The following is a 24330-nucleotide window of genomic DNA, read 5'->3' as shown; positions in this document are numbered from 1 at the left end:
GAGAGAGAGAGAGAGACAGGTGTCAAAAGTGACGCATTTGTCGATTGGATTTCAGCCTGGTGCATGCCGCTGCATGCTCTATCAATGTTGTACAAATGTTTGAATGTATATCGGTAGGATGTAAACGCGGGTCAAAGTGGTCGTCCTTCATACCCAGGTGGTTTGGCTACTGCGACCGCGAGTCTTGGCAATGTAGGGAGTACTCCCCATTCATCCGCGGACCTGCGTGTAGGTACTGCCGTAGCGTTAGCCTCCTCGGTAGCCTCCTCGGTAGCTAAGTATTGGGTCCTCACCAATCTGTTTTCTCCCGGACCGCTACCTCAAGTTTCGGTCTATCACCATTCCCACCACAACTCCTCGCATAGGAGTGGTGGCGGTGGGGAGACATCATCCTCCAAAGAGCCAGCCTCTTCACTGAACCAGGAAATGGCGTTGACTTCCAGCTCGCACCATCAACAACAGTCAACAGCCGCGCATCATCATCAGCCTTCAGTTAGCAGCAGCAGCAGCCACCACAGTTCTCTGCAGTCGAATCCACAGGTTTGTTAATGTGTAGCGGCACGTGTTTTGTGTTACGACAACAATCTGAATGCGGCTTACAGATTACTCCGATCTGGAGTAGTTAGATTTATGCTTTTGCAGGAATTGCGGTAACACGCTACCGGTTTTTTTTTTTTTTTTTTGTAGATGCGTGTGAATAGACGACGCACTGTAGGCGACAATTATAACGGTTGAAAAGTATTCGAATATTAGCACTTGTTTCCCTTAAATTTTCGTCTCTTGTTATTTTACAAGAAATTTTATTATATATATTCCATTTTGTACAGTTTATCAGTTTGCGCGCGTACGGAAGCTTCTTAATATTAATTTATTGCCCATAGTTATATGCGTGTAAATTAAATTTATTAATTATTTATTAATTATTAATACATATTTGCGTTTAGAAAGCTAGTGGAGAATGCTTGAAAGATTATATATTTTAATATATCAAAAGATTCAGACAAATATAATTCTAAATAAACTATACTTATTTAAAATTCTTGATTCTTATTGCACAAGTGTATCATATAGTTATATATGTAATTATAAATATATGTTTTAAGTATTATATTACATAAATATTTTTGTATATGTTTGGCAGATTCCTGTGTCTCTTCCCGGCCTTAATTTAGACGGCGCACATCTACCAGCGAGTGTTAGTCATCTGGCTGCACATGCACAAATGCAACAAATGCAGGCGCAAGCACAACAGCAGCTGCACCAGCAGCAACAGCAGCAACCGCCGCAGCAACAGCAGCAGCAGCAGCAGTCTCATCATCAAATACCGAATCATCAGAATGCTCAGAACAACGGGCCAACGGCGCATGGCCAGAACGCGCAACGAGATGACAACAAAGTCAAGGACGAAGGCGGTAGTTGCACCACCGAGCGCTGCAGCGACAATCAGGTTCATTGTCAAGTTCAATGCGATCTGCAATTACAACCACCCCAAGATCTTCAACAGAGCTTGATGCAACAGCAGCAGCAGCAGCAGCAGCAGCAGCAGCAGCAACAACAGCAGCAACAGCAGATTGGAGTCAACATCAGCGGTAACTCCACCACCGAGGGGGGAAACCAGAACAACTCCGAGAAACCCGAAAAAGAGAAGGAATTGCGGCAATTGAATATGACCCAGTACGTGCAAAAACGTTTAATTTTTAATCCTTATTAATACTGGATAAATATAACAATGATATTTCTATAGATTTCAAGTCCCTGACTTGAAACCTGGAGGACACATGATGGATGTAAGGACAGCAGATGGATCGGTTGTCAAAATTAGCGCAGGAAACGAGCAAGATTTAGCTAAGACTCTTGGCGTCGAAATGGTACAAAATATGTACAAGGTACATGATATTGTGGAAATCATTTTAATAATGTTTGTATCTAAAAATATTGAGAATATTGTTCTCTTTGCAGGTTAATGTTGAAGATATTAATCAACTCTTGGCGTATCATGAAGTTTTTGGAAAGTTGCAGAGCGAAATTGCAGCTGGAACGACTTTAGTAGGTAGCACTGTGCCTACGCAAACAGTTACCACGATACAAAATGGCACGCCAATCGTGCAGCAGGTCCAATTGAACAAATTTGACATAAAGTCAAGCGACGGCGAAGCGACACCGGGTCCGAGCGCATCGCCCGTGTCTGTAGGCAGCCATGCTTGTGAGATATGCGGAAAAATCTTCCAATTTCGTTATCAACTCATTGTACATCGCAGATATCATACTGAGAGGAAACCATTCACATGTCAGGTATACAATGCGATGAATCTTTTGTGTGTCTAGCAATTCATTCAAAATGCAGATCAGTATTGAATGTGTGGTAATTTCAGGTATGCGGTAAAGCGTTCTCGAATGCGAATGATTTGACACGTCACGGCAAATGTCATCTGGGTGGATCTATGTTTACCTGTACTGTTTGCTTTCACGTCTTTGCGAATGCGCCTTCACTAGAACGTCACATGAAGAGACATGCTACCGATAAACCATACAATTGTACGGTCTGCGGTAAGAGTTTTGCGCGCAAAGAGCATTTGGATAACCACACAAGATGTCATACTGGCGAGACGCCGTATAGGTAAGTCTTTATTCATTTATGATTTATTCAGATGTCAAATATGATAATCAAGGTTATTGAATAAATATAAATGCAATGACTTCTCAAGAATAAAATTAATAATTACATTAGTTTGTAAAGCGCTTTGTGCAAGTATATGAAGATTTTAGAATAATTTTTGACGCTAAACCTGAATCTTTCATTGAAATATTTCCCTTAGATTTGGTTTTTGAGATGAAGAAAAATATTTTTTTCCAATATATAGTGAAGTTTTAAAATTAGAAAAGAAAATGTACGTTTAATTTTTGTTTTTTAGATTATTTTGAATCGATTTTATATATTAGAATCTAGCAGTTGCTTAGCATTTTTTTGTATCCAATATCTTTAATAACATTTCTTAATCATCAAATTCTGATGGAAATATTTGCCTGCTCATCACTTGTCGCACCCAAATTATTCAGAAAGAAATGCTATATTTTAAAAATTACATGCTACATTTTAAAAATCTTAAACTAAAAATTATTAAAACTTTTTTTAACTGGTATTATATGCTGATAGTATTAAAAATCATCCATGGATAATAAGGTTAAGTACATAACTTTCGAGATAACAGAAAAGAATATCGTGACATGATTCTTGCAGATGCCAATACTGTTCGAAGACATTTACTCGAAAAGAACATATGGTAAATCATGTTCGCAAACATACTGGTGAGACTCCACATCGATGTGATATTTGCAAGAAGAGCTTTACTCGCAAAGAACATTTTATGAACCATGTTATGTGGCATACAGGAGAAACTCCTCATCATTGTCAAGCTTGCGGCAAGAAGTATACACGCAAAGAGCATCTCGCTAACCATATGCGCTCACACACAAACGACACACCGTTTCGTTGTGAAATATGTGGTAAGTGATATAATTTTCATATTTTCTTATTCGTAATTTAAATGGAAATTTGGAAATTAATCCAAATAAAAAAGGAAGATTATGCTGTGTATAAAATATGAGTAATGAAGCAAATTATGATGTTTGATGGGACGATTCCAGAAAGGACTCTGTACCTTATGGAAATTGGATTTCGATGGAATTGGCTGAAGATTTGATTTTATGTTGTAGGTCTTGTTCTGATAAAAAGTCTTCACATGACCTCCTATAATAAACCATTTGACTTCTACGAGGCGCTATTTTTCGAAACTAGTTAATATCGCAAAACATTCATGTAAAGTGCAAATAATGACGTAGAAACACACCGTACTTATTGAAAATAAAATATTATGATATTAGCTAATTTCGAAAAGTAGTCTCGTAGAAGTCTAGTGATAGGTGATTTATTATAGGGAGTGCTTGTGAAAACTTTTCATCAGGATAACAAGATCTACAATATATCAAATTTTCAGTCAATTCCATTGAAATCCAATTTCCATAAGACTTGTGTGTCCTTTTTTCAATTAACGATTGTCATCTTTCTCTAAACTTCCCCCGAGATAATCTATTTTTTAATTGAAAATATTTTAGGAAATTTAAATAAAAATAAACCGAAAGAATAATAATACAACTCAGCAATTGCAAATGCGATAATATATATTCAAATCGTTGATATGTTGAAAATTCATCATTCAAAATCATTCAACTTTTCTCAATTCTTATATTTGGTGCCTTTTTAAATCAAAATATAGATATTATCTTTACAGTCATTTATATTATGGTTGAAATGAAATCTAAAACTAGATAATCCAATATTTTTTAACATTATTAATAACGTTTGATTGTATTATTGCATAGATATTTGCGCTTGCCATCTTGTATTTATTTATTTACTCTTAATTATTTAAATATGTTAATATTTGTTTTTTCGTTTCATCATGAACGTAATAAACTTTCTATAATAAGCTGTTATTTAAGTTTTAAGTCTTAAGCTATAAGAAATTGACCAATCATAGTCAATTCTCCTCAAATTCTGAATGGTTAATTTCTTATGACTTCAAACTCAAAGCTTAGAGCTTAAATAATGGCTTGTCGTAGAAAGTCTATAACATTCATGACGTAAAATTACCAATTTATCAAATTGATTGTGAATTATTTCACGGAAAAGCAATAATCATGGTTTGCGTTTAACAGAGAAAACAGATTTGCGACTATTATAAAATTCTTCAATATAATTGATTCTTACTTGTGGTTCCTTATGGATCCAAATGTATAAATCAATCATATTCAAGAATTTTACAATAGTTGTAAAGCTGTTTTTTCTGCTGAACGCAGCTATTGATTATCGATAGAATGTTATTGCCAAGTATTTTATTACGAAAAATGAATTTAATAAGATATGATTAATACAGATTTAAAATTGAAGCATTAACAAGGTAAGTATTATTTAATAATATATTATCTAACAAAATATATTTGTACTCCATAATATAATCTATTGAGTTGTCTGGAAAGTTCGTGCCGATTTTGAAGAAAAATTGAAACGCAGAAGATTTAAATTTTTAATTTCATTTATTAAATTTAAATCTTTTGCGGCACGAACTTTCCGGACAACCCAATATTTTTATTTTAATTATTAAAGTGGCAAATAAGAAATTTTTTATTACCAAAAAAAATTATTTCAAAATTAAATTAAAACGGTTCGTTTTGAATGCAGCCTTTGTCTTCTACATAATAAATAGCGACAGTTGCGCAATTATTCAGATTTTAACCAATCACTTTGAATTGACAAGTAAATTAAAAATGTGTAAAGTAACTGTTAAATTACTTGTTATTAAAAGAAATGTAATTAAGTTAAGTTAAAGTTACAGCAGAAAAAAAGAAACGAAGGTAAGTTAAAGTTACTGAAAAAAAGTAACTTTACACAGAAACAAATTATTAAATTTTAATAAATATTTGTTTCAATAGTACTAAATATGTACTAAATGTAAACATATTTATTTTAAATAAATATTTATTTACTGTAAATAAATATTTAGTATTATTGAAACAAATATTTATTAAAATTCAACAATTTTTTTTTCAGTGTAACTCAGTTACAAATAACTAGATACTTTCCAATCTTGCTAATGTTATGTCAGAAAACATAGGATTTTAAGGGGGAGGAGGGGAGGGGGTTTAAGCAATTTGAATTAAAAGAAAATAATTCTGTAATTCTAACTTTTAAAGTCATAAAGTCCATTTTTATTCCATCAAGAACAGATGCAATAAGTTAGAGTGAGACAGCTATAATTTGTTTTACTCTAACTTATTGCACTATTTCAAAATTAGTTCAGAATTCTTCGAAAAAGAATAAATCTGTATATTAATTTTATAATATAATAAATTTTAATATAATAATAGTTGCTATAGTTTTCACATACAGACATGAAAAGAATTTTTAATTTACGCTTTTTAATTTACGTTGAAAAACTGATACAGTGTGTACATTTTTTTCAGAGAACGCATTGTAAGCTTCGAAGTACTAATATTTCTTTTATTACTGTATATATTTTTTTGCAATCTCAAACTGTCAATGTTTGAATGCATCTCTATCAATATTAATTAATAAAACAATATTTCATTTTAGAAATGCACAATCTATCAGATCATTTGATGTAAGCATCAAGGAAAGTTGTATATCTCTGAAATTTTTGAGCTTATCTCGAATATGCATTTATCGAATGAGTGATATCTCCAAGTTATAAGAGAAACAAAATCGAAAAAAGGAATAGAGAAATCGACACTGCCATGATTCGGCATCAGTGGTAGACGTCACGCGATCGATGAGATTTGACAAGTATCTCTCTCTCTCTCTCTCTTTCTCTCACTCAAGTTGAGCGTGCGTTGGATAAAATTAATGTGACGCGGACCGGGAGGTATGTCGAATGCGCACCGTGCGCGTCTACGTGTATATATGTACGCGCGCGCGCGCGCGCGTGTGTGTGTGTGTGTGTGTGTGTGTGTGTGTGTGTGCAGTTCGCTGCCGCGGCGGTGAAATAAAATTCGCGAGAATTGATCGCGCATCGTGTAAACCGCCCCTTCCTCGGTCGGTCGACTACGGAGCGCAAGTCGTGCGCATTCCTTCGCAGAGGCGAGGAGGCACCCCTCTAACTTTAGAGAGCCGCGTCGCGTCGCGTCGGGTCGGTGCGCTTGCCCTCGTTCGACTGCTGACAGGGGAAAACCCCTTTCTTCCTTTCTCAGTCCTCGGGAATCGTGCGAGACTCCAACCCGCCGGTCGGTTCTTTATAAGAGACCCTTTATTTCTCATTCAACGTCTGATCATGAACTGTGATGGCATGACTTGCTATTTCGTAAATTTAAGCGGTTTGTACGAGATTTTTCCTGCTGCTTCTCCTCGTCATTTAATTCGCTCGCTCGCATGTTCGACCACCTGGGCTGCTTCTCCGATACGATACGTTTTGCGTGTGCCATTTTTATCGACGATATCAGTGATTTACCGGAATTAATTCCGTCTTCGGAAAATCACTAATAGTTTTCTTGTGCGGCGTCGGAAATCGAGCTTGATTGCACACTATGCGATTTTCTTACGTCCAAAATCAAAATTATATTAAATGTTCGCAAAATGTCATATCGTTGAATTGTGTTGGGAAAAGAAAATTCAACTTTTTTTTTATTTTTTTAGCATCATAGACGGCGAAGTCTATCGATTTTGTTGTAAAGAATGTCATAGCGAATCGGATGTTTAGCTGCAAAATGCAATGTTCCGAGATTATATAACGAATTGTCAGATGTATGCCAAAGCAGTCAATTACGTTTTGCATTGATCACACTTGACGATATGCCTCACGCAATTGCAAATGAATCGAGTAAAGATTCTGCCGCGTGTTCACCACAAAGTATCGCGAATTCGAAATTTGTATTTTTGTTCAAACGGGATCGTAAGCATGCGCGCCGATCTATACATGTCACGTGACACGTGTATACATAGAAGCGCGCGTTGATCCGACGTTTGTTTTTTAAAATGAGGGAAACCTGCGCATTAGACCATTGTCCAATTTTCATTTTTTCGGAACGCGCGCGTTTCGCGAGGCTTCGGGGGCTTAGTGCTGCGCACTATCAAAAAAAAAGAAACAGAACACAAAATAATATAAATTTCAACTTATCATATACTGTGGAATATACATTTTCTGGTAGGTTGAAACTTTCAGTTTTTCGTTTCCTGTTCTCTATTCCTTTGATTGTCCGCAGCCTCTTTCGAATTCGTGGATTTGAAAACAAAAAAAATCAAGAGATTCTTAATTTATTATAAATAAAAATGACAAAAATCAGACGTGTGCAGGGATGGGGAGTCTGTTGACTCCCGTATATAAGAAAAGGTTAGATTAACTTACTGTACCGCACGTATAAATATTACAATTTAAATCTGCTAAAATATACTTTATATTTAATATCTCTTTATTAAAATAAGATAGAAATAAAATAATATTTATATTTGTTTCTGCAACAACATTTTGCTATTTAATCATTACGAAATAACTTTGAAAAATACAACTTTTACTTTTAGAAGTACACATTTACTGATATTTATTTTTATTACTTTTCTATTCTGTTTTTGTTAATTTAGTACGAAGTTTATTATACAGACAACTTATACCGTGATATGTACTAATTTATTTTATATCGGTTACTATTATACAATGCAGCATGTTCGTATTTAATTTATTGCAAAGAAATTACGCAGTTTATAGAACCATTACTGAAAATGTAGAGAAAGATTCTCTTAATCATTTTTATTTTATTAGTATTATATTTTAATCGTAATAATTAATTGTTTAAAAAATCTAAAATTGTGAAAACTGCCAACAAACTTCGGTCTTCTCTACCGAATATTACCAAGTATACACATGTCATAAGCATTATTTTTGTTTAAAATCAATAATATAATATTATCTTTTACTTATTCAGATGAAACAAACTGCATACATATACACGGAGATAATGAGTTAAATCAACTAGAGTATAATGAACTAGAAAAAAATTTCTTCAAAAAACTTAAACTTTTCTTCAAACTTTGTCTTTCTGTTTTTCCTAAAATAAGGAAATTTATTTTTGGACTAACCTTCATACATGAAAATTTACAATTTTGTCGAAGGATTTGGCTTAACGTGATTTGACGAAAATTACTCATAACAATCGCGATTGAACACTTGCAGCTCACGTGTGATTAAATCCTTGACTAGATCACTCGAGAGTACGTTAATTTTTGTATGTCCCCTTTACATTGCAAGAGTGTTAAAATTTAAACTTGAAAATGGCTTCTTTTTCTATCTTATATTATTTTATTTATAAACAGATCGACCTTTTTTTAATTTGATCTGATAGAATATAAGTCAAGAATGACTCAGTTACAGTCTTCCAAGGGTATGTCTTCCAAGGATTAATTACTAGTACAATGAAAGATTAATTGCGAACTACCACGTGTCTTGGAATCGTCCCAATCATGCGATTTGTAATGTGTCTATGATATATAAAATAAAACGCTTCCCTCTAGTATTGCAATCTAATGAAGCGCACGTGTTTTCGATGCTTTTTTTCTGTTCAACGCTGCGATATGCAGGTAAGTCGTTTACGAGGAAGGAGCACTTCACGAACCACATAATGTGGCATACGGGCGAGACGCCGCACCGCTGTGATTTCTGCTCGAAGACGTTCACGCGAAAGGAACATCTCCTGAACCACGTTCGCCAGCACACGGGTGAGTCTCCACATCGATGCGGCTTCTGCTCCAAATCGTTCACCAGAAAGGAACACCTTGTTAACCACATCCGCCAACACACAGGTGAGAGCGGTTGGCAGATGTTCACTTCACGGGCAACCGATATAATCATTGTTAAGAGTATCTATATTAAAAGTAGTTGTGTTTCGTGACCTATTTATATACATATTTACATATATGGCATTGAGAGAGAAAACAGAATTCAGAATTTATTTTATCTTTTTTCCCCTTTTTCCTTTTTTTTCTTTTTTTTTCTTTAGAGGTTATAAGAGAACGATATTGTAGAGGAACTCTATGAGAGTAGTCAATCACACTTCATACAATATCTAACAGCGCATTTAGGTGGTTCGATCGAACGCGAGTCGAGACACGCATCTTTCCACACGCTTCCGGTTTCACACATCTGGCTTTACATACAGGCTGTTTTAGTTCTACTGGATTCACTGGCTTTAATAGCGCGATCTTTGTCTTGAGCTCTTCGAGCTGATTTTCTTTGACATAAAATATTGAATGAGATCGTTACACGTCTCTGAAATAAAAATGTAAGTTTAGGTGACAATTACCACTTAAAATTAAATCAATTAGTATATCAAAAAAGATATAAGCGAAAGATAAAGCGAAATTATTTGTTCAGATTCTAAAATTTACATTACAGAAAATACTCTTTATTCTTATTCGCTTGTATCTCGAAAGTCTCGATATTTATTTGAATATCAGAACTGTTGTCTTTATTTAAAAGATAGTATCGTTAACGATTGATCCACTAGAAGTGGGACACCCTGTATGTGTACGTTGGCGCATTCAGCTGAGGACACTTGCATGAGAATTGATTTTTTTATTTAGACGGGATCACCATAAAGTTTCACTCATTCTCAGTTGCCACGCGTCTCTCATCATTGTACACCATGTTTACACCTAACCGAGTATCACAGAACTCTACTTCATTACCGAATTCCCCAGGAACATTTGCTACAGTTCTGCCTAATACACCGCTCTCATTACTATGTCTCCTATTAACTTGAACAGTACTCATTTATAAATGTTCACAGCTTTCATTTCGCATATCCGACCAAGTTGCCAAACGAATCTCATACCGTCGGAGACTTGTAAATAATTCCATAGCTTGTAACTTTCTCATTGTCGTGAGTGGCACAAGTCTCGACCTTCGTTTTAGTTCAAATATAGTTAATATAGAACATCAATTAGATTATAGATGTGAAATTCTAGAGAGAAATTGACACATACTTGCTTTTAATAAATCGCGAGATAGAGTTTCATGCTTAAAATCATAGTAGTGTGATAGTATTTCAGTATTTGATATACAAAATTAGAGAGTATTATATCCAGAATACACTAATAGTATATTACTGTACAAGCTGACTTTTCTTCGATGTAACGTAAAAACACGGCACAATACGAATATAAATAACACAAAATTTTTCCTGTGTTGTAATGATAGATACAATAATCTTAAATGATTGTCTAATCTTAAAGCGATAAACAATTATGTTGATGATAGATTAAAGTCTGGAATTTGTTTCTTGGATTTTATTAAACTATTTCTAATTTATTAAAAGAGAATGAGACAAACAACTTTTTGACTGATTCTTTGCATAGATAATCTTCATTATCCAATTTTAGTAATTAATGAATGTATTAACTTTGATATAAAAAAATATACATTTTATGTATTTAAGACGTAAATTTGTTTTTTCATTTTTTTTTAACTATATTAAAATTTTTGTTCGATTTGATATTGATGTGCCTTCTCTGTGCGTTGCGTCAGACAAAACTCGCCTTGTGCAGGATAACTTCACTGAGTTCTGAGTGACGAATATTTCTCAAACATTGCGAATTTGCTTGTAAAATATGTACAGGGGAGACGCCCTTCCGCTGTTCATACTGTCCGAAAGCATTTACGCGGAAGGATCACCTGGTGAACCACGTCAGGCAGCACACGGGTGAGTCACCGCACAAGTGCCAGTATTGCACCAAATCCTTCACGCGGAAGGAACATTTGACCAATCACGTGCGTCAACACACAGGCGAATCGCCACACCGATGCCACTTCTGCTCCAAGTCATTTACTCGTAAGGAGCATTTAACGAATCATGTGCGCATCCACACTGGCGAATCTCCACATAGGTGTGAGTTTTGCCAAAGGACGTTCACTAGGAAAGAACATCTAAATAACCATCTCCGTCAACATACCGGAGATTCCTCACACTGTTGCAACGTATGCTCCAAACCATTCACAAGAAAGGTACGTTGGCTTTTTTAAAGAGAGAAAATAAATTCCGTCTTGAAATGTTTATTAACAACAAAATATTGATTTTTTTATATAATAATATTTTGATAGATATAAAGTAGTCTTAATCACATCTCTTTCTCTCTTTCTATCAAATTTCTGTAATCATAGATAGATAACATTCGTCATGTCTTTTTCTTAATTTGTTGTTACAGGAACATCTCGTGAATCATATGCGTTGCCATACTGGTGAACGTCCATTCGTATGCACAGAATGTGGCAAGAGTTTCCCACTGAAGGGCAATCTTCTCTTTCATATGCGCTCGCACAACAAGGGCAGTAATGCCGAAAGACCATTTCGCTGCGACCTGTGCCCTAAAGATTTCATGTGCAAAGGACACTTGGTCTCGCATCGGCGTTCGCATTCAGACGAGCGACCGCATAGTTGTCCGGATTGTGGGAAGACCTTTGTTGAGAAGGGCAATATGCTGCGACATTTGCGCAAGCACGCGGCTGAAGGCCCGCCGACACAAGTTAGCACACCATCGGCTATACCACAATCCGGTGTACTACCGATACCGGCAGCGGCGGCAGTTCTAGTCGGGCATCCTTTAGCACCGCCGGCACCGCCTGTGGTGCCGCAACACACGGTGGTTGTGCCGACACCACCCGGTGTATTAACATCATATTAGATCATATAAGATGAAAGAGAGGGGGGGAGGGGGGAGAAGAAAGAGAACAAATGAAAAAAAAACTAGAAATAAGAAGAAACGAGAAAAAAGGAAGCATTTGAAGATGATACATGCTGTGTATACTTAATATATGATTGCATCGAAGAAATGTGAAGATTGTGCGCCATTCATCATTTTCTTAAGGACTTGAATTATAATGGATTTATTATGTACCATTTGACTCAACGGGATCTTTTCGTGCTGCTCGTGATGTCAAAAAAAAATGGAAAAAAAAACTGCGACTATCTTTGTTTCATAAAATTCGCAGTGAACTTTGTTCAGGACGATGTAGATTGCTCGTGATATGCGTATAAAATACGCATTAGAACATTGATGACTGTTCTTTGTGACAACGGCGATTATTATCCAAAGTTTGGTTTTGCTTCGTTCATGCTTGTACTTGATAAGTCGATTGTAGTAACGAACATATAATTATTTGTTTCAAATTTGTGCAAGAGGAATATTATATATCAGAATTATGTGACTATATGAGGAACTTGTAATAATTCTTCGTTATATTTTAATAATCTTATAATTTTAAAAGAGGCACTAATTATATAATGTCAATAATGTCTCGGATTATGTTTATATGTTATCTTCATGTGAGAAGTGTGTCTATGCATTCGCCAATTAATGTTTTTGACAGGGTTGGCAGGAATCGGACAGTGTTGTTTTAACCAGTGGTTTTAACCGCTTCGGTCAGAATCAATGTTGGACATCTGATCAAAAATTTAAAAATAATATTTTAAAATAATATTCTGCATTTGATAATGGAACTTTAGAGATCTAAGTCACGTTAGGCAGCAGCTGTAGCCCCACTTGCATTACTATTATACTATTATTACTACTTATTCTACTGTTATTAATTTATTACTGTTATTAACACAGTTTTTATTTTAAGTTAACTCGGCTTAGAATTAAGACAGAGATAAAGAATAAAAATTAGATCAAATAGAGCACGAGTAATACATAGCGCATGAGATTGTTATGCCCCAGAGATCCCGGGGTTGATCCCAAGCAGATCCCAAGAAGAAATTTTCACGTGCTAGTAGCTCCTCTTCGATGGTTTGACAAACTACTATCTATTGCCAAGAAAACCTATCAAAACTGTCGTTCGGAATCATCATTAAATTGTAGATCCCGTATGGCTCTGTGTACAACCTGCATGCGCATCATATGTACGAGAGGTAGGCCTGGTCTCGACTTGGGATATTGCGCCATTGGATTGAAATATCGAAATATGTAATAAGTTAAACAAAACATTCTTATCGCATACATAATATAAGAATATAAGAATAGAATAGAAAAAAAATATTATTTTTTAGGTATTATTCTTTTTTAGTGGTTGAAGTAAATTTGCACTTTTAGAACATTGCACTTCAATACTAAATTACTAAAACGAAATAAAATATTCTGGACAATCTGATATTAAGTAATCAATAAAATCAATTGTAAGATTGAATTTTTAATAATTAAAAAATATTTTTTATTTTTATATTCTTTATGGATGCGCTGTATGCAATAAAAATTTTATTTAAACTTATTATATAATATATAATATATACAATAAAATTTTCTAACTTATTTTGATCTAATTTTTATTCTTTTATCTTTATCTTAATTCTAAGCTGAGTTAACTTAAAAACTTTGTTAATAACTGTAATGTATATTATTTTAAAATTTTTGCTTTTTATATTTAAAATTTAATACATTGTTAACAATTTTGGGAATTAGTTGTATAATGCATATCGTGAGAGTTACTACATCAGATATCAGCGCTTTTAAAGAGGCAGAAAGAAAAAAAAAGCTGGTAACAATGGAAGTTATCGAAGTACATGAGTACAATCTCTGATGAGTTTGCAACAATAAAAAGTTCTGAAAAAGCAAAAATACATTTTGATCGGTTAAAATCAGTTTTGACCACTGGCCAGATTGAAACAAAAAAAAAGTGGTCTTTTTGCCAACCCTGGTTTTCGGTATAGTGGTGTCGGGCAAAATATATTTACGAGTTTGAATAATGACCTTTGAATATGTATTTTCCTATGAAAATATGTATTCGAATTAGTAAATCATTATTTGTAAATTTATTTTAGTCGATATTGATATGGAACATGTAAACGGTTATTCATGCAAAGGCGAATGTAGTGAAGTTTAGCCATAATTATAGTCATATCTTTACTTTGCATTAATACTAACAAATTACTATTAAAGACTGCTAGTTTTGGATAATTTTTTTGAAGAGATAAATATTGATTGTTTTTACATTATTGAGTTTGCGCAATTTATATATGAGCGCATTTTTGTTCTAACGCAATAATATAATGCTGAAAAATTACATTTCTATTTCATAGTTATTCGTATAGATAATCAAACATAGAATATGTCTGAAACATCAGGGGATTATAGTAGATTATAAAATTAATATTATCTAAATTAATTGTTTAAATTTTCGTAGCTGAGTGAATGTTAATTATATAAATTGTCTGTCTTTAATCAGTCTTTAAAAGTACATTGTTAGTTGCATTAATTGACTTCCGTGTAATTTTTCTATGAAAGTGTATCGTTGCTTTCATTAGACTTTTCATTCGATCCGGAGTGGTATTTCGAATTGTAAATTTTATTTTTATATTTGCACAGATATACAATTCTTATATAAAATATTATTAAATGATATATATGCATCTGGCATCTGCTGTGATTGCTTGTTTGCGGTTATAGTAATCAATGCTAAAATGTTTTTGAAATTTATTTCTCACAAGAAAAAAATTTATATATTCACTCGTACGATTCTGAAATTCTAAACTGATGTTTATTATCTAAATATATTGATGTATAAGAAAATAGCAAGCGTATAGATCTTATTATTATTAAAGTATTGTGAAATTATAATATTCGGATAAAGCAACAAAAAAGATTGTATTCTATTTTGAAAAAGTGCATTTTGATTTGAAAATGCGATATGCAGTGAGGGGCAAGAGCTCCATAACGACTAAATATGGAAAGTATACATTTTTCAATTTTTCATTACATATTCTTATAGCTTATCTTTGTGTTTTGAAAAAACAAAATATTTTTTCATTAAGTACTTTTTTGAGTTAGAAGGCTTGAAAGTTACAGTATTGCCGGCATTAGCATTATCTAATATGTTCAACTAATAGTTAAAACCTTTCGAATGTTGTCATTCTTGATGTCATATGTCCAAATCAAAGCCTTTGGAGGTTGTTTCTAATAACAGAAAAAATTTTCAAAGGCCTTGATTTTGGCAAATGTTATTAAGTTCATAATTGAGGTTTGCATTAACAAAAAATCGACTTTGATCTTGACGATTTTTCTAAAAAATGAATACTTTCCGAGATATTCAGCCGTTCCAGGATTTTTGCTCTTTACTGCATAAATGCTTACGTGTCCAATTTTACTTAAGCGTTATTTCACTATGATTTTTAGTTTTAGTTATTACAATTGAGTGCAATATAATGGCTTAGCCACATTTTGTTTAAGGAGATACAAACAATTACAAACGAATACCACTGATGCCGGATCTCCCCGGTAAACTTGCAGATAAATAAAAAGATAAAATTGATACATATAAGTCGAATTTCACGCGTTACCCAGAGTAAATTTGTTCACATTTTAAATTTCATTATTAAATTTAATTATTTTTAAATAATTCTTTTTGTACCATCTTTCGAGAGAGAGGAACACTTATCACTGTAGCAATCATCCTGTAAGGCCATATATTTCGTATTTACCGTTAAGATTAAAGTAAAAAGAGATAAATAAGTGTGGCAGCGTGGTGAACGATTATGCGTGTGTGTACCGAATCTCACAAATTTCAATCGGATTCGGTCATGCAAAGCGATATAAGAACGAACAGAAAGTCGCATCCGATCATCCCGCCGTCGCGTTTGCGTTAAATATATAATTATGTATAATATTAATAGTACCTATCAAATAGGCATTATATAAAGAGGATGACAAATTTATTAACGCGTGTGCGTCACGCGTGACCCGCGTGCGGCGAAAGTTGTTCGCAAGTCGGTAGAAATCTAGATACATATTATATATAATGAATATATATATATATATATATATATAAATATATATAAAATAAGCATTGAGAAATACAGTTAGAGATATCATATGTACTATTTAAAGTAACAAGAACAGTGAAAAATTTCAGTGTATTGCAGGGTCATCTTATACATGAAATACCGTGCGGAATTTACCTACATTTATGCATAGACCTTTGTTATATTCTCGAGAAAAAAAAAGTAAAAGAGGTGAAGGCGATAATAAATAAGCATAGATAAAAAAAAAAGAGAACACGCGAATCATCGCGAACTTATCCACTTTGGGATGGACAAATATATATGTATAATATATATATTGCTTTCGTGCTTATATACATTATGTATATATACTCTGTAACATACACAGGTGACTCGCCGGGGAAAAACAATCAGATTCATTTTTTCCTCCAAAGGCAGAAAACATACTTCCCGACGAAACACACACGTGTAAAGTGAAAAGATAGAGAAAGAAGAAGCAATTTCTTTGATCTATACATCCCACAGCATTGCTAAGAACATGTAACAAGGAATAAATAGAAATAATGTTTATATGAATTATTATGATTATTAATAATGATAACTATCATACGTTACAAGAATAAAAACTAAGAGTTGATTCATGCTTTTAAGAGGTTTAGTTTCGTGCTTGTTTAAAGATAAAAATAAAAGAAGATTAATGGCAAGCAGTCAAGATCTAAGCGTTTCGACGTTTTGGATCGAAGCGAGCTCATGCGTACACGATGTCAGCGTTATTAGGCGGTGTTTTGGGCATCATTATTCTCTGCCGTCTTTTCGCGACATCGCACTTAGAGTCGCAGTGCAACATATGCGTCTGCAATGCACGAACGTAGTAATAGCTCGCGCTTCGACTCAGAGCGAGAAAAACGTGGTGATGGAAAAAAAGATTTAAAAAAATATTATTTACTTTAGATAGAACGAAAATATGTATAGAATTTTATTATGCACCATTGTAATATTATGTATCCCAGTTGTGACACAATATACACTGGTGTTATGTTAAATGTGGAAATTGCGCGTACCAATTTTCTTTTGTTTTTGTGTTCCCCAGTGCTGTCTTATCGTACTAACGACACTTGATATTTCGTTAAATTTTATTTTCATCTAACACAACCACGCAAATAAAAAAATCATCGAGTTTATTTAATAAACAATAAATATATTAAAGGACATGTAAGAATCTAGATTTCAAATTTTTTGTTAAGGAAAATGAAGAATATATTACATAATGAATACTGTTATATTTTATAATCAATTAAAAATATTTCGGCCTTTATATGTTAGGCCTTCTTCAGTTATACAATAATAAAAAAACGCAGTAATGTTACTAAGATATAATCGTACTACTAAACTTGGAAATTGTGTACGTAGAAAGACTAGTTGTAAACTCCATGACGGAATGAAAATTGCTCGCCAAAAAGTTGGATGATCGATTGAAAAAAATTTCTTGATATTCTAGTAAAGTATTCAATTTAAAAAGTATTGTGATAAAGAAAATAAGAAAAATATTGTGTACACACATGGAAAAAACGTGCGACGTGTTTAATGTTACATCTTACAAATTTCTAGAAAAAGTTATTGCGATCGCTTTTCTTAAACATGTAACACTGCTGGAAAGATGACTTCTTCAGCGCCGTGTAAGTAACAGGATAGTTGTAGATCAGATTTCGTTGCTCCTCTTGTTCCCCAAATTCGTTAAAATTTTTACGAGCTGTACGAAGAAAATCAATTTCACTCTTTTTAATGCGAAACAAAAATTGACAATGTTGATTGTTAGTATTTTTATTTACCCTCGTTAACGAAAAAGTTGGCGAAATATTGAGATACTATAGTAGCATTGATTGAGTGAGGAATTCTCTTCCCGATCACCCATTCGTAAAGATTCTTTTCCGGATGGAATTGCAATCCGTAAAATGGGAACTGCTTATGTTCCAATGTGGAAATGAATTCCAAGCCATTTTCATCATGATTTAGTGACAACACGTGAAATTCATCAGTTAAATCGACATTATGTAAAGCCTAAAAAATAGAAAAAAAAACATAATATTTACACTTACTATTACATTAATCCTTATATAATTTATAATTTGTCATATATAATTGTTTTTCTTAATTTCACTCTCAACTAATAATTTTTAAGGAAAACACCTTTTTCGTAACGCATAAGTGATGATAATTCGCCGTGACGTTCTGTTCAGACAAAATCCTCAAAACATTCAGTGGCGCATTTTTGAACAACTTGCTTTCTCTATAATCTGAAAAAAGTTTATATTTCTTGAAGAAACGGATTCGGGATAAAAAAGCAATTTCCGTTAATCTGAAAATAATTAGAATAATTGGGATATATATGGACATATGATTTTGACATATTATCTCGAGTTCTGGTTTTCTTCTAGTTTTTTTTTTCTTTTTTTTTGTAAAAAACGATAATCTGAATGTTCTCTTACATCTTCTCAAGTAAATTATTAACTATTATTAATTACATTTTGTATTATTATTGTTTTATAATTTATTATCACATCATTACATACGCGCGCGTGTACACATAGATTTTATTCAATATTTTAAGAACAAATGAAACAATATAGGCAATGAGAGTATGGCGTGATACTTGAAGCGCAATTATCTTATATCAATTATTTTAATTAAACATTACAGTTTTTTCAGAACAGACATTTCGGATCATCCTCAGCAATAATGTAGATGTTAGGCCTGTCCAATTTGAGCTCTGGAGCCAAAACGCAAAAAATTTAATATAGGTAATATTTTATTTACTCAGCCGATTAATTGCGTCTGACGTTTTCGTAACGCGTTCTCGCATATTTTCAAGAAACTTGACTTGTCAACAAAAATAGAAAATCATTGAAAAAAGTATTTACCACGTGTGAATTCTAGTGGAAGAGGCTGATTGTTACTGGAACATGGCTTTCTGTGCGCAACACGATTCGCGGCGACATATGTCAAGAGTTCAAAGCCAAGGCAGATACCGAATATTGGAAAGTACTGGCCTTCTTCATTGATTCTCTTTACGATTCTATCGACAAACAAGCAAAAAAAATACGTATATCCGAATGATTGGAATCTTTCAATGCATTATCATTTGTCCTTTTATTTTATAATTACCTATAAATCTTGGCGCCTGCATCAGCATATCCTTTCTTTTGAGAGAAATACGTCGATCCTCCCGGCCAGAGAATCCTATATAGAAAAAAATATTGCGACATTATACGTACTTAATAGTGTTTTAAAAGTAATAGAATATTATATACCCATTGATTTTGCTCAAGATGTTCTCGTAGTACAACGTGTTTCCACCAATCCTATACAAAGTTACTATACTTTAATCTGTTATATAATTATTATATAAAAATTATATTATATAAATATTATATAAATATTATATAAATACCATTTTCTATAGCTACGAATGGAAAAAATAATCATCTCATTATTTGTAATGAAGTTACTGTTATTTTTTATAACTTAACGTTGTTTCTTTCTTTTTTTATTTATAACATAACTCTAACTTAATTTAGGCTTCAATTCTATAACTCTTATTGACAGCCTTATATAAAGGAATAATTGAGAATTATCGAGAAATATATAACTATTCAATCAATGACAATTAGGGAACATTACTGTTCATTATTATTAGAAACATAAATAACTTACTATTGGAGCGAATAATAACTATACACGAAGAAAATTTTCTTTTAAAATTTTTTCTTAGAATTTACTCTGAAAATATGATAGTTGATAATACAATACAATTTTAAAGATTTTTATCACGCACTTTAGTAAAATCTAAACTTATTTTATCCTTTATTGTAGTTTTATTAATGAGAGAGATTTAAAATTCTTCGAAATATACAATGTTGTCCCACGTCTATCATATTTTCAAAGTAAACTCTAAGAAAAAATTCTCTGCGTAGGCATTTATTATTCATTAATAAATAGTAAATCATAAACTAGAATCGTAGGTAGTTTACTACCTACTTGAAGCGAATAGTAACTTGCTGTTTCTCCCAGAATTTTTTCAAAGCAATATTTAAACAAACAATATAAAATCTTTATTTTATTTTATTTTTTTTTATCAAGAGTACCTAAATCTACTAATATTGTAGTATGCCGTTTCGCGGATATATTTTCGATAATAATCTAGATAGTGAAGCAAAATGTTCAATTTTTACAATTAAATATAAAAATATAAATCGAAGTTTTAATTTATCAAGAAGAGTAAATATTGTTGTAGCTCGAAGTCTACCACGATTGAGGTCTGCATTACGGCTTGATAACGAATCGCGGAAGATTGCAAGTTCAATATTCACGCACGGACATAGATTCATACTCGTGTGGACCAAATCCGTTATCGCATATAACCATACATATGTATAGTATATACGTTTTCAAGTTCAACGAGTATAAAGCCAAGAGAAATATATAATAACAAAAATTTCTGTGATTACCAAATGGGTACGGCTCGAGCGCCGGCACCTTCCACAAATTTCACATACGATGCAGCAATGTAGCTGTGATACTGATTAGGATACGTTTCATTTAAGTAATAACTTATTTCTTGCGTCAGAATACCTTAAAGGAACATATGCACAATTATTGATAATTACTTTGAAAAATACTGTTTCAAAAAAATCGATTATCTATAAGATAAGTAAATAATTCGAGTTCTCAAAATATTTAAAAATATATTCTGAAAGATTTAGAGCTAAAAATGAAACAAAATTTTAATTTTTTGAAGTCAAAAGAGAATATTTTCTTAAATCAATCAAATTATCTTTAATTGAATTTGTTCATATCATCAATTGTCAATTAAACGACTTTCGATTAAGTCTCCTCGAATCAATCGTCAATCGGGCGATCTTTGATTAATTTGGCTTAAATCAATTATCAATCGAATTATTTTTAATGTTATGTGAAGTTTGTTGCATTGTTATATTATAAACAAATATTGAAACAAACCATTTCGGTGAAACTCGTCTTAAGCGAGTTCAAGTCGGCAAAGCGATGGTTGTATCCACAGGTAAGAATCAATCATGCTTATTTGCTCTGCAAGTTAGGAGTGAGAAAAGGAGAGGGAAGGAAGGCGAAACTCTCTGCAATCATTGTGTGTGTGTGTGTGTGTGTGTGTGTGTGTGTGTGTGTGTGTGTGTGTGTGTGTGTGTGTGTGTGTGTGTGTGAAAGGTTTCCGCTCCCTCCCCTCCTCCTCCTCGTAAAATCAAAATCAATTTTTTTTAAATTAAATCTCGCTTTGCAAACTTGGAAATCTATGTGGAACCGCCCTTCACATGGAAAGTTATAAATCCATGAACGCTCTCACATAAGTTTACACTTTTTTAAACATAATAAGAGCAGAGCATGGAGGGTCTTTTTAATATACATTTTTTAGTGAATTTTTAATGAATATTTCATTGTTTTTACTTTATTTATTTCAAAATGTTAAGTTCATGTTTCGCTCTCTACTGTACTCTACTGTAGTGAAAAAGATCAAAAACGCTCATACAGCATGAAAATGTGATCGCAGTTTGTTGATTTAGGTTGAGGCAAATGAAATGATTATTTTCCATTTTATTATAAAATGATAGTTTTTCTTTTTCAATATATTATACAATATTTTTAAAAAGTTAGCGATTATTATACCCTTCGATAGAGCAAAGAGTTTCAGCTTTAAGAATCTATATTTTTTTTATTTCGATATAATGATTTTTGATGGAGTTATGAGCAGTTAGAATGCTTTTTTTTCCTTAATCCGTGAGTAACTCAAGAACAAAAAGTCGTAGGAAGTTATTAAAAAGTAGTTATTAAAAAATGATTTTGTAGAGAACTTATTCAAACTTTCACCAAAGATATCAAAGAATTTTTTTTCAATTTTTTTGGGGCACGTGACAGACTTACGAAGTGAGAAGAAAATGTTTCATTTTTTTCAGCTGATAGTTTTCTGTGTATGTAACAATTATCAAACATAAATTCAGAAAATATAATCAGTTTTAGAAAGTAAAATTTTCAAGCTTTAAAATCCTTTTTTAAATTGAAATTTTGTTTTTTAATTTTTTAATGAAGTTAACGATTGCTCTTAACAATAGTACAGAAAAACGTTATTTTAGCGTTCTTCATTTTGTCTCTCAGGAGCTGCTCGGCCCAGTAAACGAGAAAATGGATTAAAATGGATTGAAATTTTTTTTTATCCATTTCCGAATGCGTATTTTAAATTGGATTTAATTGGATTCAATTAGATTCAATTGGATGCAATTGGATTGAAAAATTGCATTTCCTAGTCAAAATTTTAAATTGAACAGTATTCGCAATATATGTGTTGTGTACAGAAAAAATTAATATTATTTTTAGATTGAAAGACATAGAAATATGCTCCATGCAATTCCTATAAATGAATAAAAATGAATAAATTCAGGATTGAAAAGTATTCATTTTAACATTCGTGAATCAATATTTCTGAAAATCTGAATCCATTTCAATTCATTTCAATCCATTCTCGTTTGCTGGGGGGAGGAAGGGGGGAGGTCGCTCCGAATGAACCTAGCATACTTGTAGGATTTACATTATGTACAATATCCGTCATACGACGTTTGATCTTCATCGTAACAATGAATGTCAGATGTCGTATGTAGTGTGAATCTATATTTCAAGTACGCTGCTGGGTTCGGAGCAACCCCGAGAGACAAAACGAACAATACTTTTATTGGTTCATCAACCTAGGTTGGGTAGGGTAAAGTACCTAACCTTAGTAGGGTAAAGATACGCAATACGCAGCGATTTACATAGGTTTAAGACAGATTTTTCGAAGACTTACCAATGATCGGCCGATTGTTCAATTCTTCTTTAGTTTTCACGACTGTAAAAACAAATATTGTAAATAGAAATACCCATAGAGAATTCATTATGAATTATATATAATAAAATTGTAGTTTTCTCTCTAGAAACACAGTGGAAAAAAAACAACGTATACACTCTCGCTATTAGTCAAAAAATATGTTGAATAACAGGCTATCAAAAAAAATCAAATAGACAAATGCTTCGAAACACTTTTTATTAATTAATTAGTAAAATTCTTTCTTCCGATTAATCAATTACATACGTCGCAGTAAGTATTTTGCCAAGAATGTACTCTGAGAAACGTTATCAAGGTAGCATTATGTAATAACGTTATGTAATAATATACATAATGTTCATGTACGCTTATGAACGCTAATGTTATCAACGCTATTTATACAGCCAATTAGAATTTTAGATTTATAAGAGCTGCGCGAGGTACTACAGTGTACATTTTTGCCATAATATATGTAATGTAACTTATAGCTTAGAGTTATGTAAGCATAATTTCTAAACGCATTCAAGCGCATATAATCGCTTTTTTAGGGCTTTGCTGTGCTACTTGGTCGTAATTAGTAATGGATAAAAAAAAAATGATAAATTGTTTTTAAAAACTATTGTTTAGTCAAGAAATGAATGAATTTTTTCCGATTAAATAAAAATAATTTTACTTTCCTATGCTCTTATTTTTGAAAAGAATTTTTACGTATAATGTATGTATATGTATATTAATGCAAAATTTTTGATTTACAAAGTAATTTGCAGTAAAATGCGATGTCGGAAAATAGCTTCTCGGATCACATCCACTTTTGACGTTCTCTGTGCTATGATTTTATCGACAGGGTCATGGATGTAGCCACGTAGTTGCCAAACCGAAAATGAATGCATCAGCGATAGTGTACGGGCGACTTTGACAGTAACAGCGAAAAAGCTGGTATGAGCTCTCTTTTAGAATTCTCTCGAAAACTAATATGTGATTCATAGACCATTTCTGACATCAGAAAGTTATCAAAAAAGTTACTTGTAAGGGACTCCACACAATAAAAGAAACAGGGAACAAAGAACAGAGAATAAGAATTTCAACCTATCAGAAACTATATATTCCACAATACATGATTT

General features: G+C 32.8%; 2 protein-coding genes across 2 annotated transcripts in view; one reads left to right on the top strand and one right to left on the bottom strand.

The window, feature by feature from the left end:
- Positions 1–12316, top strand: part of LOC105627445 (zinc finger protein 256-like) — a 13501-nt gene extending 1185 nt beyond the window's left edge. Inside the window, exons 2-10 of the mRNA XM_012208728.1 lie at positions 118–540; positions 1142–1674; positions 1745–1886; positions 1960–2292; positions 2373–2617; positions 3239–3504; positions 9143–9364; positions 11179–11564; positions 11765–12316. Coding sequence (XP_012064118.1) covers positions 118–540; positions 1142–1674; positions 1745–1886; positions 1960–2292; positions 2373–2617; positions 3239–3504; positions 9143–9364; positions 11179–11564; positions 11765–12241 — 3027 coding nt within the window. The 3' untranslated portion in view covers positions 12242–12316. The remainder of the gene's footprint in view (positions 1–117; positions 541–1141; positions 1675–1744; positions 1887–1959; positions 2293–2372; positions 2618–3238; positions 3505–9142; positions 9365–11178; positions 11565–11764) is intronic.
- Positions 12317–17594: 5278 nt separating this feature from the next.
- Positions 17595–23322, bottom strand: LOC105627444 (gamma-glutamyl hydrolase B-like). Its single transcript, XM_012208727.1, is given in 9 exon segments — positions 17595–17936; positions 17938–18079; positions 18159–18387; positions 18517–18623; positions 19248–19402; positions 19492–19566; positions 19638–19688; positions 20835–20958; positions 23192–23322. Coding segments are annotated over 9 exon segments (984 nt in total). The 5' UTR covers positions 23280–23322; the 3' UTR covers positions 17595–17923.
- Between the last annotated feature and the right edge of the window lie 1008 nt (positions 23323–24330).

Source organism: Atta cephalotes (genome assembly GCF_000143395.1).
Source record: "Atta cephalotes unplaced genomic scaffold scaffold00009, whole genome shotgun sequence".
Taxonomy (NCBI): Eukaryota; Metazoa; Arthropoda; class Insecta; order Hymenoptera; family Formicidae; genus Atta; species Atta cephalotes.
The sequence above is the reverse complement of the archived record's forward strand: the minus strand, read 5'-3'. Positions and strand labels throughout refer to the sequence as shown.